The 13,270-nt window shown below is 40.1% G+C and overlaps 1 protein-coding gene across 3 annotated transcripts; it reads right to left on the bottom strand.

Moving 5' to 3' along the window:
- Positions 1–2,487: 2,487 nt before the first annotated feature.
- FASTKD2 (FAST kinase domains 2) lies at positions 2,488–13,199 on the bottom strand. 3 transcript variants are annotated; one of them, XM_039700172.1, is made up of 12 exons: positions 13,138–13,199; positions 11,934–12,701; positions 11,433–11,536; positions 9,908–10,016; positions 8,445–8,568; positions 7,176–7,315; positions 6,728–6,900; positions 6,191–6,354; positions 5,470–5,688; positions 4,503–4,587; positions 3,365–3,479; positions 2,488–2,646 (listed from the first exon to the last, which is right to left on the bottom strand). In XM_039700172.1, the coding sequence occupies exons 2-12, from the start codon at positions 12,591–12,593 to the stop codon at positions 2,527–2,529; spliced, it is 2,013 nt and encodes a 670-aa protein (XP_039556106.1). In that variant the 5' UTR covers positions 12,594–12,701; positions 13,138–13,199; the 3' UTR covers positions 2,488–2,526. The 3 variants fall into 3 exon arrangements, with proteins under 3 accessions (XP_039556106.1, XP_039556095.1, XP_039556116.1); XM_039700161.1 differs by lacking the exon at positions 13,138–13,199 and adding an exon at positions 12,895–13,060; XM_039700182.1 differs by lacking the exon at positions 13,138–13,199 and adding an exon at positions 12,857–13,060.
- Positions 13,200–13,270: the final 71 nt, after the last annotated feature.

Genomic DNA, 13,270 nt, shown 5'->3' on the forward strand with positions numbered 1-13,270 from the left:
CTTCAGGCAGACTGTAAAAATGGTAGGAAAAGATACAGCTTATATCTCCAGTTAGCCTCACTGGCAGGTCAGCTAAAATCATCCATTTTATACCTGTTAGGCTAAAAAAGGGGATTTTGCACCTTTCACACCAAGCACTCCATGCAGTCACAAACCCCATAATTACAGATGCAAAAGAATTATTGTTGATCTTCATTGGGAGTCTACCACTAATTTTACTACTGATTCAGGAGAGGAGAATGGTATTCTAAATATAGATTGTAATGAACAGAACAGGGGATTAGATCTTCCTTACTACATGAACTGGACACCTGAAAAACCTGGATTTATTTTCAGCAGACTAGCTTTTTAGCATACGTAAAGATCCAAGAAACCCACAGCTATGAAGTCTCTGGCAACAGCTACACACTGCTTGGAACTCTGAATCAGTGTAGATGGCATAAGTTCTTGAGAGAACACAGAGCAAGAAACTTCAGTACACAAGGTGATCCATATGGAAGACAACTACACTTGCACACTGCTTGTATAAGTTTCTACCTACTCACAGGGTGTTTAAGAAAGAATATATAGTGATTAGCTAATTTAATAACACGCTGTGCCATTTTGTGTCCACTGGTAGTTAGTTCTGTCTGGACAGAACAGCTGCTGGCACCCCTGCCTGTGTTCTGTCCCTGAATTTGCACACCTCTGACTGAGGGAGGACCTGACTGAAAAGCTCAGAGCAGCTGGAGGAAGCAGCTCCCCAACCCACCCAAGAGCCACAGCTGACACCACAGCATTGATTTGCAGGTTTCCAGCTTGAACAGCACCGAGCACCGTCTCAAACACAGCTCTGTGTGCTACCTGGCCCTCCAGCACAGAATATTTCATACATCCTTCAGTGCAGGCTGGGACCCTGAATCCAGATCAGAACAACAGAATGGCACTGACCAGCCTGCTTCACAGACAGTGCCTTCTTAAAGCACAAGATCCAAAAAGGGAGCATAACAAACTTCTCATTCAGTCAAGCAAATGATTTCTGTGCTGGCTGGTAAGTTTTGGCTGTTAATGGCCTCAAATCTCTTTTTCTGCATGTGCTCCATTTCAGAGACTGAAATGCTGAACAGCTCTCTGCTTTTTATGCCAGAGAGAGGCGACCATGCTGCTTTGGTTACACTGCTTCCTTCATAAATAAGCACTATATTCTATCTACATGTTCCACAAAAAGTTGGGCAGTGAAGTTTTCTAAGCATATTGTTCTTTCCACATTATCTCATTACTGTATTACCTTTTTAATATAATCATTGAAGTACCTTAACCATGTGTCCACGCTACTTGAGAAAGACAAAGAACTCAGTGCTTCTAGCTCAGCAAGTGAAGCAAGGGCACCACGGTTAGGTAGCACACAGTCACTGTAGCAAGTATTGCTGTTTCCCTGCTTCCCTTCGTGCCCATGGGCTGTGTGCTACAGCAAAACAGTGAATGAACATCTGATTACAGGGCAGAAACAAGCAAGCTGTTAGCAACTTGAGCAACTCCAGCAGAACAAAATGTGTAGTATCAGCTACGTGTTATCAAGAACAGAAAAGATGTATCAGTTCTCTCTGCTCCTTCCTATCAAAGGTCCAAAGCTGCTTTGTAGCTCTGGAACTGCCAAATCATCAATTGCACCAATACATAACAGGCCTGTGGAGATGCATTGCAGGGTGTAATGAACAAATCTGAGTATTGCAACACCTCTATGAATAGTTGTGGAGCTACTTGTAATATCAGAAACAGAGAGGAGTCAGCTTATAAAGACACAGCAGACCTATGTTCTTGCAGTGAGAAGTGTCAAAATCTACTACAGTAGCAGTGAAGCAAAGGGTTCAAAAGAAAAAAAGCACACAGCAAACAGGACCATTACTGGCCTAAAGTTCTGAAAACTGAGTGAGATTGATTTTTTCAGAAGCACACAGCAAACAGACCATTACTGGCCTAAAGTTCTGAAGAAAGTTGCCACATGACTGGATCTTTTAATATACCACCTAGGCTCAGTTATTTACTGATTTACCATACATAGTTCTGCATAAAGAACTAGATAGTTGAGAGGAAATCCTCCTAGTGCCAGGTTGCAACAGCACTTGAAACAATCAGAGTTACATCTTTTCCCAGGCTCTCTAGAGAAGAGATAGGCCAGGTTGCAATAGCACTTGAAACAATTAAGAGTTACATCTTTTCCCAGGCTCTCTAGAGAAGAGAGAAATTTAACTAGGGGAATGCAGGAGGGGAAGCAAAGTACAGATTAATCTAAGACACTGTAACAGCAATAGATGTCAGGCCGCTAATTTTTTCAATTATTTCCTTCCATTAAAGAAAATCAGCTCCCACCTCACAAAAGAAAGCCCCTATTATCAGCAGGCAGTGTTCATTTCACAAACATTTCTTATTCAATAACATAGTGGAGCAGGTAGCTGTATACAAAATTATTTATCTCTTCTGTTAAAATCCTTACAGAAATTACACAAGAAAAAGAGAAATCAGGAGACACAAAACTCTTAGTTTATTTTAATTATTATCCTGCACAGTTGCTTCAGGAAAAGAGAAAGCATCTTCTGAATAAATTTTTCTTTTCAAAAACTCAACTGCATCTTCATTTTTCATTTCCTGAAACTTCTTGTTCTGGATCTGTAAGAAAGTAAAAGGACAGGGTATATTATTTCTATTGTCCAAATTACCCTGTCCTACAAACAAGCGCTCAGCAATGAGAAGGCCACAGGAAGTTATTGTAGTCTGAAAACACTTGAATCATTGTGTCTATACAAATCAGGGAAATAAGCCAAAGACACATAGGTTTTTCAGGTTCAAACTAATAATTTACTGATAATGGTAAGTAGTAGCTTGTCTTTTAAGAGTTCCTCTTTCTTTTCTCCCTAGTGACAGCACCACTACCCTCGAACTAGAAATTATACACAATTACCACTCTGGAGAAAACCCACCATTCCTGGTGCATTCAATGTGCATGCATGAGTTCCTCTCTCTTTTTTCCCTAGTGACAGCACCACTACCCTCTAACTAGAAATTAGACACAGTTACCACTCTGGAGAAAACCCACCATTCCTGGTGAACCTTCATGCATTGTAGAACAAGGCCTGATCTACCAAACATACTCATCACTGTGCTGCTAACAGAAACAGAGACAGTAGCAGGGCTCTTCTCACCAGAATCACATGATAGCCCAGTTTATTTAGATGCCGCTTCTTCATTGCCAGCTTCCCCTGGGGGTGTGTTGTGCCCAGACAGAAACATTCAATGTGCATGCATTGTAGAACAAGGCCTGATCTACCAAACATACTCATCACTGTGCTGCTAACAGAAACAGAGACAGTAGCAGGGCTCTTCTCACCAGAATCACATGATAGCCCAGTTTATTTAGATGCCGCTTCTTCATTGCCAGCTTCCCCTGGGGGTGTGTTGTGCCCAGACAGAAAGCAGACACAGGAGCAAACAGAAAAGCCAACCTGCAACCAAGCAAAGTAGGGAAGACTTCACTGTACAAATGCAAAATAATCATTTATAAGACACTGATTCAATGATGTCTGTTAGCACTGCAGAATATACATGTGTCATTCTGGTAGGCGAAAGTATCAGGACAAACTTCATTATCCTCTTCTTTCTTCAGGTTTAAGTAATTTAGACTCTTTTCTTCCATGAGCTTCACACAAGCACCAGCATCTACAGCAGAATTAGGTACCTAGATCTCCATTTCTCCCACAATGAGAAGACACATTCAAATACATCATTCAACATTCTCTATTAATTTGACAGGTTCTGCATTTACTTTGATCCTTTGCTAATGATATTCATAATCAGTCACTTCCTGCCATAATAATCTATTTGGAAGGGTTTGGAAAGCTGAATGCCTTGGAACACTGAGTTTCTGTTACACAATTCATTAGCTCTCCTTTTATCAAAAAGCAAACTGTACAAAATACATTGCTGTGCAGTGATCCAGCACACAAATGTTAAGCAGTACCCAATTCTGCTTAAGCATTACTTAAATGATATATATCCTGCTTCAGTTACTGAGAGGTCAGTTTTCTACACGAGATTAAATTAATCACCTAAAATGTGGATATCATGATCCTTTTTATTCAAATTATATTTCAGTAGCTGAATTAACTGACATAACATACCACTGAGATGCAAGTTTTTGAGACTTGAGAGAATAAGTGAATGTTTAATTGGACAAATACTTTTAAAAAACCTGTTACCTGCATTCATGACAAGAGTATCAGACTACTGTGATGTTTCTTGCCTCTTTCTCTGAAAGGTTAAGTGCTAGCCTCTGTTAGAAGAAGGTATCGAGCTGGATGAATTGTTGCCCTGCACTGGCATGGCAACTTTTGGATATTCCAGTGAGCACAAATACCAACTGAGTCACCTACTTTGCTTCTGCAAATCAGTGAACCAAAGAAGTAACCGGATATGATACATGCAAATAAAACTAGCATGCTAGAAAAAATATGCAGTAAAAAAACCACCTCTGAACATGTGAGTCAGGATGATCATCTGTTGCAGCTATAGGGAGCACCTTCTTTCTGTCTGAATCCATTCTGATTTCAAAATCTGAAAACAAAACAACAAAACATTTAACTCTACAAGAGGTTAAAATTAATGTTGCCATTTGAACATATTAATTGTTCAAATTGTTCTCAAATGAGCAGCTCATTTGAATAAGTTAATAGACACTATCACTGCTCTAATTGCTGCTCTCTAATAATTAAATTATCACTGATAGCTTGCCCTCCCTGCAATAAATATAAAGCTATAGCTTGCCCATCTCAAGAAAAAAGTAAATTTGTTTCTGGAAACTGTAGATTTAAGCTTATGGAGTGAAATCATCATTTAAAGAAACTACTCTTGATCGCAGTCTGTCATGCCTACTCAGATTTTCCCACAATCCAATTCCTCATTAGAAATATTTAGGAATACAATTATTACTAGTACAGAAAAATTGGTAAGCTTGATTGCTGGCAAAAAAAAAATGTAAAAGAAACCAAAAGAAGTTATATTTCATTTCAAAAAACAAAGTAGAGTTTAAATCTTAGCCAGAACTCCAGAGAAGAAACAAGACAACAAAAGAGAAGAAAAGATAAAAAAAGACAGCTGCTGTTTGGCTCTGTTTCTAACATGATTTGGTGCTAACATGTCAACTCTGTCAAAGCTGGCCACATTGGATTTATGTACAATTAACATATGCTTGCTGATGCCTGAAAAAGTGTCCAAAGCAGCTTTGTAAACAAGAAAAATCATAAAAGTTTTAGTAAATTGACTTAAAAACTTTAATAGAAGCATTATTAAAAGTAGATTCACCAATCAATGACATCATTTGTTAAATTACTGTATCTTCAAAGTGTTAAACTTTTAATCACTTGCACCCTATTCAAATTTATTTCCATCTTCTCATTTATCATCTTACAAATCCACATTAACAGTATCACTTCATACCAATATGATATCTGTATGGCAGCTGAACATTTTGCCGAAACATGTTCTCATCTCCCAGAAGTTCTATCAGTGCCTCCTGAGCCTTTCTGAGATTAAGAGATACTAATGAGGACAAATTCTCAGTCAGCACAAAGGCAGGCTTTGTGAAAGAAGGGCTGTCAAGTTCCATACACGTTTTCACACAGCGAAGCATCACTGTGTTTTGTTCCTTAAGATCATCTGAAAAAGGATACAAAAAATATTACATGCAATATATTATCCCACAGAATTTTTCATTTCATTATCATTTATAGTCTGGTTTAGCACAGCAAAATCCACTTGACTAGTCTACTACCTGTACAAAATTTTTATATGGAAACTAAATTCTTCTACAAACCATTCCAAGGACCTCACTGTAACTCAGGGCATTCCAAATCCCACTTTTACTCCTGACTCCAGGTAATAAAGTTAGTTTGCAATGGTTAAGACTGCCTGTGTTTAAGTGCACAGCTACTCTTAAACTGTTGCCACCACGGGGCCCAAGACAATAAGCCTGATTCCCTAGTGTACACCCAGATCACTCAGATCACCATCACTACATTAGCTTTGTCTAGAGGACTTAAAATTTAATATTAATCATGCTTGTGTTCTTTATTTCTGATCTGCTAACACAATTACAACAAATTACATACACAGGCAGACATCCTGTTTAAAACAAGAACATGACAAAGTGAGGTCTGACCTGGCAGTATAAGTTCATCCTTGCTGTCCTTTTGCAGCAGCTCATCGAGTGCATGGTGGGGAAGATATCCTAAGATGCCAAGTGAATACACTGCCTTCAGCAGCTCTGTGTTGGAAATCTGAGGCAGGCACTTATTCAAGCAGCTATGAAGAGTCTCAAAAAACCTTTTCCAAAAGAAGAAGAAAAGTATCTAAGCACACATAAGGCCACATGAAGTACATATTTCTAACAAAAATACAACTTAGAAATCTTTATTATCTTGCATAATAGTATTTTGTGTTATCTAACATTAATGTTTGATTTTTACTTTGAGGATACAGCAACTTAACAACATGTTTAGTTAGTCTGGAACCTGTTTAGTCTTTTAGTTAGAGAAAAAAAATCATATTTAGAAAAAATATGATAAGACACAGCAATTTACTTTACAGATGAATGAAACAGGATTATGAGCTCTTTCACAAATAAAATTAAATACTAGTTGCCATACATTACTCTGTAATGACTATGTAACATCAGGCACTTTAAATGAAAACCTACAGATCCTTTTGGACTCTGGGAACATGGTTGAGTCGTGAATACACTCGAAGAACGATCAAAAGGTTTTTCAAGTTAAGGAAATCAGGGTCTTCTGTCACCTTCTCAGCAAAAACATCCAGCAACTCAGTAGGCTGAAAGCCAAGTGTCTCACAGGCAGAGAGAAAAAGGATAATCTAAAAGAAAAGATAGTTTTATAAGTCAAAAAAAAACAATGAAGTTGATCCTACCTGTTGATTTCATAGAAGACATTTTTAATGAAAGCAAATTTTTCAAAACTTTTGTTTCTTTATCAATAAATAGAATAGCATTTTAAAAACATAACAGCTTCATCAAATTGATATTCATAAACATTTGTTCTCCAAAGATCAAGCACAAACATGAAGGTAAGATGGAAGCATCAAATACTCTATTAGTACCACTATAAATTATTTGGTCTCAAACAATTTACCTGTCTTTTGTCCCAAAGGTAGGCAGTAGAATTAACATAGTCTGCTAATGCTGAAAACAGTTTCACATTACGGTACTGGAGAGTGTAACAAGCTTCCAGAATGAGAATTAACTGCCGAAATGGAACATCATGGACATTTTCTGCAACAGAAGATCAAAGAAGGACAAATGATAAAAAGCAACAGGAGCTGTGGGTTGGAGATGTCGAGACATTGTAGGAACAGTTTGGTTAAAGGATGGAGGAGGGGAAAAATATGATAAGAAACTGTGGAAGACTGTGACTAGCTAGGCAAAGCTCAACTGAGCTAAAACACATTAAGAAACCAAGAGACAGAAGAAACCAAACTGAGCCAGAATCAAGCTACAATACATTAATCAGCAAAAGGGAACAAATTAACAAAATAAGCAAGAAGATTGTGTTCCCAGGATGCCTTCTGTTCTGCGATTTTTGATTTTCAGCATGCACCAAAAAAATGCTGAAGAAAGTCACTGCTCCCTCTGTGTATGCCACCTGGCCTGAGTGCTGAGTGTGGTGAAAGTCCTATGGGAGAAGGCAGGATGTGCAATTAAACATTGTGTCCTAACATATATGAGAGACCAGGACAAATAAAGACTGTACAAGCAGCCTCGACGCTTCTGGGTAATTTCTATTAAGAATGCTATTTTGCTACCTTCATGCTTTTTGAGACACAAATTCTTATGTATTTTAAGCATGAATCAACACATACTGACCACATATACTTAAGCAATGTATTGGCAAGGTATAGAAAGAGGTGAAAGCATTAGCTTTCATTTAATATTTTTATGGGCTACAGCATGAGGTTATTAAGCAGTACCCAATAATTATATCCAGTAATCAAGGAAATGCTATTTTCCCTTTAGTTTACCAACTAATCACACTAAGTCACCAATCCATCCTGTAAGTTCCCAATTTCCAATTCAAGTTTTCTTACAAAATTTTATTTGAAATCCTTTTTCCTTGCTAAAATTAAATTCTTTTTCTTAAATCTGTGTACAGAAAAAATTAAAGAAAAATATGTAATTCAGATAAATGTTAAGAAGAGCAGAGATGACAAGAGCTATTTGCTTTTATTATTGATCAGTAATTTTCTGTCCTGCTGCTTGTCAAATGGCTCCACATAACTATAATATCCTGTAAAACAAAGATGTTTCCTGAGTTTTAAAGGAAATCAGAAAAGGGAGATGAGACAATAATTAGAAAGAATTTGGTATAAGGAAGGGAAATTCAATTAACATATTTTTTTCTTACCCTGGATCTTTTTACTGCAGGGATTCAGGATTGGAAGGGAACAATAATTCATTGCAGCAAGAGCCAAAAACATACGCTGCGCAGTCAGAAGAGTCAAACCGTCTATTTCTCTCACAACTGCCATCTAAAGTGAACCAGAGTTTATTAAATCCTTCATTCTTCAGGTATATTATCATTGCTTTCTGGTGAAGACATTATCACCAAAACTTTCCCAAAGTCCTTAGTTCAGATTTATAGGAAAGAAAAAGAAGCAAAAAACAGTAAAAGCATATAATAATTAATGTCAATTTCTTAATACACAATTATAGTAGGTCAAGTGCTCTAGAAATGTGTCACTACACAAGTTTCCAGGAATTTGCATTTATATGGCTATTTTGAAACAAAAAAGCCCTCAGTAAAGGTCATTTCCAAATATGGTGAATACACATCTACCAACTCTTAAGAAAGAAGCAGAAATAAAACAGATACAGTTAACTTAAAAGTTCATAGTAGTCCAATTATAGTTTTGCATGTGCATGAAAACTGTAAGCCTCCAAAGTGATTCAACGGTGTGTGAGTGGCCTGTATTTTATACAAACACCCAGCTACGAATGTGGACTGAGGCAGAGTCAGCTTTGATGCCAGAAAGGAGATTTCATTTATCAAAGCCATCATTACCTTGATACAAATGACAGTAAAAATGAAAATACAAATTATATTGACTGTTAAAATACAATATTTTTACTGTATACATATCAGAGGTTGAATACAAAATGCATCTATAAGAAATTGCCCTGTAAAAAACAGCACACTGTGGGCTCAGAAAATTAAGTGCTCCCTTTAGTTAACAAGTGGAAATACTATTTTCCTCTCAGTTTTATGGTGTTTCATGAATGCTATTAAAACCTCTGATGTCAGAGTCCTACAGTTATGAAAACACCAGCAGGCTCTGTTTGAAAGGTTTCCAAAAGGGATTTTAAACCAGGGGACAAAACCCAGTACACCCTGCCATAAAACCAGCAGCCTGCTCCCAGCCATTGTATTTCCCAGGGAACCTATCTCATACACAGAAAAGCAAGACCATGAGCTTGGGGAGTTCTGGCATCTCACTCCCACCAGTCCTCCTGCCCTGTACAGTCACTGGACACAGCCCCATCACAGACCAGTTTTCTGTCACCTCATCTTCAGCCACAGGCTGGGCAAGGGAACAAGGAAACAGCCTGTAAGCTCTTCTATGAACCACCATGTGGCCAACCCAAAGAGCTGAGGGCACTGCTGTTTTACTGCCTCAATTTGTTTTGTTACCAGCCTCCAAATGTAAGTTCTTCCTGCAGATATAGCTGGACTCTGATGCATATAGCAAATACAGTTATCTTTCTATTACATTTTCTCTTTCAGTGTCTGCAAAGAACCATACACAGTTTATAAACTATGCAAGAGCACAGGCTTTGTGGAAGTAACAATGAGCCTCCAACTAACTTTACCTCTAATTTCTTTTTCAGAAAAACTGGAGCATCTCTTCCCAGGCATTTCATCAGGTTTTGCAGAATAAAGATGTCTCTGATACTTGAAATGCGCTGCTCTACTAGTAACCTGATGGAGAAACACACACAAGAGCTCTCCTCATTCCAGCAGAAACAGGTCAGTACCCCCATTTTTCTTCACTGATGTAGCCCCCAAGTGAAAGCTCTAATTCCTTGCTCCTCTCCCATCTTCCTTTTTTTGAAATGCTGACATAAGTCTACATGACATAGCTGCAGCACAGATATTTTACACATAGAAACAATTATAAATGCTTTCTTAGTGTTAATCCTGATAGATGAATTGTTGTTGCTGATACATTTAACAGCAGGGGCACCCAACCAGACTGCTCAAGTGACAGTGCAAATATGAGTGCTGTTCAGCCTCAAGGAATTAACACCCTTCTGCAGAAAATGAAAATTGCACATTTTTATCTTTAAATCATTGATGTGCAGGCAAGTTCTGAAACAGACAGGAAACTGGATGTCAGGAATGGACACAGACAACAACTGGATGCAAGTGAGGAATAAAACCAAACAGACAGTGCTGTGGGCTGAAAAGGAGATAACAAGGAGATCGTCCACACAAGATGAAGGTGCACTCCTAGCACCTCCTCTTCTGGCTCAGTGGCTGGCATTGTAATTGTTATGTCTGAACCACCCTTAAATATACCTGCACAGGTAAACATATCTACAGAAATATTAAGTGTCACTTTTTAAGGCAGTGGACTGGTCTGAAACTCATCCCTGCAAATGTGCCAGAGCTCCAGACATCAGGACAGAAGAGTGTAGACGGGACTCCTGCTTTGCACCAACTTTTAAGAGCTGTGTACCTGTGCTTCCAGGAGAACCTGGTTTTTGGGTATCACATCAACTTTCTCAAAGCAGAACGTGATACAGGGTCAAAAGTACTAATCCATGGCAAGTTTTGTGATAGCTTCAGTAAAATCAATCTCATGGGAGTGAGCAGATTTGTTACACACGTAAATGGCATGGGCCCAGAAAAAAGCCAAAGAAGTTATTCTGATCAATCACTACACAGAGGGCTTGCTGGACACAACTAGTCTTCATCTGAATTTTCACTTACTGAAGCTGTAAGAAAATATTCCCAGGCTGTTAAACAATGCTTTTCATCATGAAAAACCAGGTCCCTAAGATAGTCTCATTACCTCCTGTCTGCATACAGATGAAAAAGGAATAGATATGTGAAGGGACTTGATCAACATCACAAAAAAACTACACTGGAGCAGCTGCAGTCAGAACACAATCCCCTGCAGACTAGTACCCTTTACCATTGGAAGCCTTCCTCCTTGAAACTGCAAAGACAGTGCCAAAATTCACTAACACAACTCTTTTCTCATGTGATCACTTAAATCCTAAAACCACAGAATGTATTTTACGTGCAGACATACCCTTGATGATTTCTAACAGACAAGCATTTAAACAACATTTAAATATCAAGGACACATGAAAGATATATTTTTCTCACTGTAATCCAGCTTGAAGAGCGCTCACATTCTTGTCTTTATCCATCCCTGCTAAAGTAGTTGCCAAAACTGAGATACATCGGTTATCAAGTTGATTGAGCTTCTCCTGTTAAAAAGTTTTGACAATGTCAGATTACTTCAAATCAGTAAAAGTTTCAGAAAAGAAAAACACCACTTTTAATTTGTAACTGCCATTTTCTTTTTCCCCCTGAAAAGTCAGTTGACAAGCTTTATTTCTGCAGAACCCACAAGGTCTCACATCAGTCAAACCTAGTTGATTTGGAAGAGGTAATGATTCAAATTTTGAGATTTCTCCTCTCTTTTAAATCAGGCAGTGGTTTCAAAATTAAGGAAATTAGAAGCACACATGAATTATGGGAACTGTTTCCATGGAACATCAGCCTAAACCAGGGATACAATCCAACTCTCTCTGATGCTGCACAGCTTCCCAGAATTACCCAGTGGTCATTCAGCCCAAATTTCGGAGAAGGATTTTCACTCACCTGGCACACTCTGAGCAGGGTCTGGAGCAGGAGTGTGTTCTGCGGCACGCCGAGGCTCACCAGGGCGTGCAGGCTGAACACCAGGTCCCCGCGCGTCATCCTGCGCGCCTCGCGCAGCAGCTGCTGGCACAGCTTCACGAAAGCCGGGTGCTCGAAGATCAGCTGCTTCTCGTAGCGCTGCTGCTCCTCCGACAGGCTCTTGAAGAGCCTCCAGGCCGTGGTCAAGGAGTTTGTGTAGTGCTTGATGGAAACGGCCGCCTCGGCAGCCAGGTCCAGGGCGTCGCTGGGACAGGAGCATTTCTGGAGGCTGCTGAAGAACGGGTCGCTGGGATCCACCGCATGCTTCGCTTTGAAGCTCCCTGAATCATCCAGCTTTTCAACTGCCAAGGAGCTCTGGGAAGCCTTCTCACTCACCAAAGCCTCTGCACCTGTGCTATAAACATCTGTCTTTTGAGATGCAAATCGAAGAGATGATCCATGCAGAGAAGGCAAAATATTTAAAAGTAATTTCCTGAAGTTCGCATTTCCTAAGGGATCCCTGTATCTGCCAATCCATGAAATGTGTTTTCTTGTTGTGGCTGAAGATTTGGGAGCGAGCACAGAACTGTACCTATGCACACATCTGACAGTATTTAACAAATAACTTATTTTATTATTCATCTCTGCTAATGCCTCATGAATAGATTTGAAACGGCAATTCAAAGTAAGGGATCTGATGACATTCTACCAGTGGAAACAGTTCTGGAGAAACTGCACAAGATCGCTCATCTGTAAAAACAATCGAAAAGTTATGGATTAGTTACCAGACTTTCAATTCCCCCAGTTGCAATTGCCAAATCTGCACACTTTTACAGGAAGGGAGAAGATCTGGTAAAAGATCCCCGGAAAATGGTTGGCAGAGAGGCTTTTATTTGCTCTCCTACATTCCAGTCAAACATCTCAGCACAAGGACAGCCCTTGCCTCCTCCTTGCTGCTCTGCCCGGAAGCGGAGTCTTCTCCTAAGGGACGTTTCCCCAGGCACACGCGTCTCCCGACAGGGCTCCGGAGGGTAAGGGGATCCCAGCCGCCAGCCTGTCCCAGCCCGCCCGCCATCCCAGGGCACAGCCGCCATCCCAGGGCACAGCCGCCACCCGCCAGCCTGTCCCAGCCCGCCCGCATCCCAGGGCACAGCCGCCCTCCCGGGGCTCCCGCGGCCGCCGCTACCTCGCACGCGCGCCGCCCTGACACCGGGCCCGGCGCGCCGCGAGCTCCCGGCGGGCCGCGCGACGCGGACGGTGCGGGCCGAGGGTCAAACTGCCCCGGCGCGCGGCGCGTTGCTGAGCAACGCCGAAGCGGC

Source organism: Passer montanus, unplaced genomic scaffold (genome assembly GCF_014805655.1).
Source record: "Passer montanus isolate IOZ18808 unplaced genomic scaffold, ASM1480565v1 scaffold1, whole genome shotgun sequence".
Classification (NCBI taxonomy): Eukaryota; Metazoa; Chordata; class Aves; order Passeriformes; family Passeridae; genus Passer; species Passer montanus.

Bases quoted from the DNA above. Each gene is read 5' to 3' on its own strand.
- FASTKD2 (XM_039700172.1), bottom strand. From the start codon at position 12,593: ATGAATAATAAAATAAGTTATTTGTTAAATACTGTCAGATGTGTGCAT. The intron at 7,316-8,444 runs GTAAGAAAAAAA...CTTCTGTTGCAG, and splicing joins CTGCAGTAAAAAGATCCAGG to AAAATGTCCATGATGTTCCA. The intron at 6,901-7,175 runs GTAAATTGTTTG...CTTTTCTTTTAG, and splicing joins ACCTTTGGGACAAAAGACAG to ATTATCCTTTTTCTCTCTGC.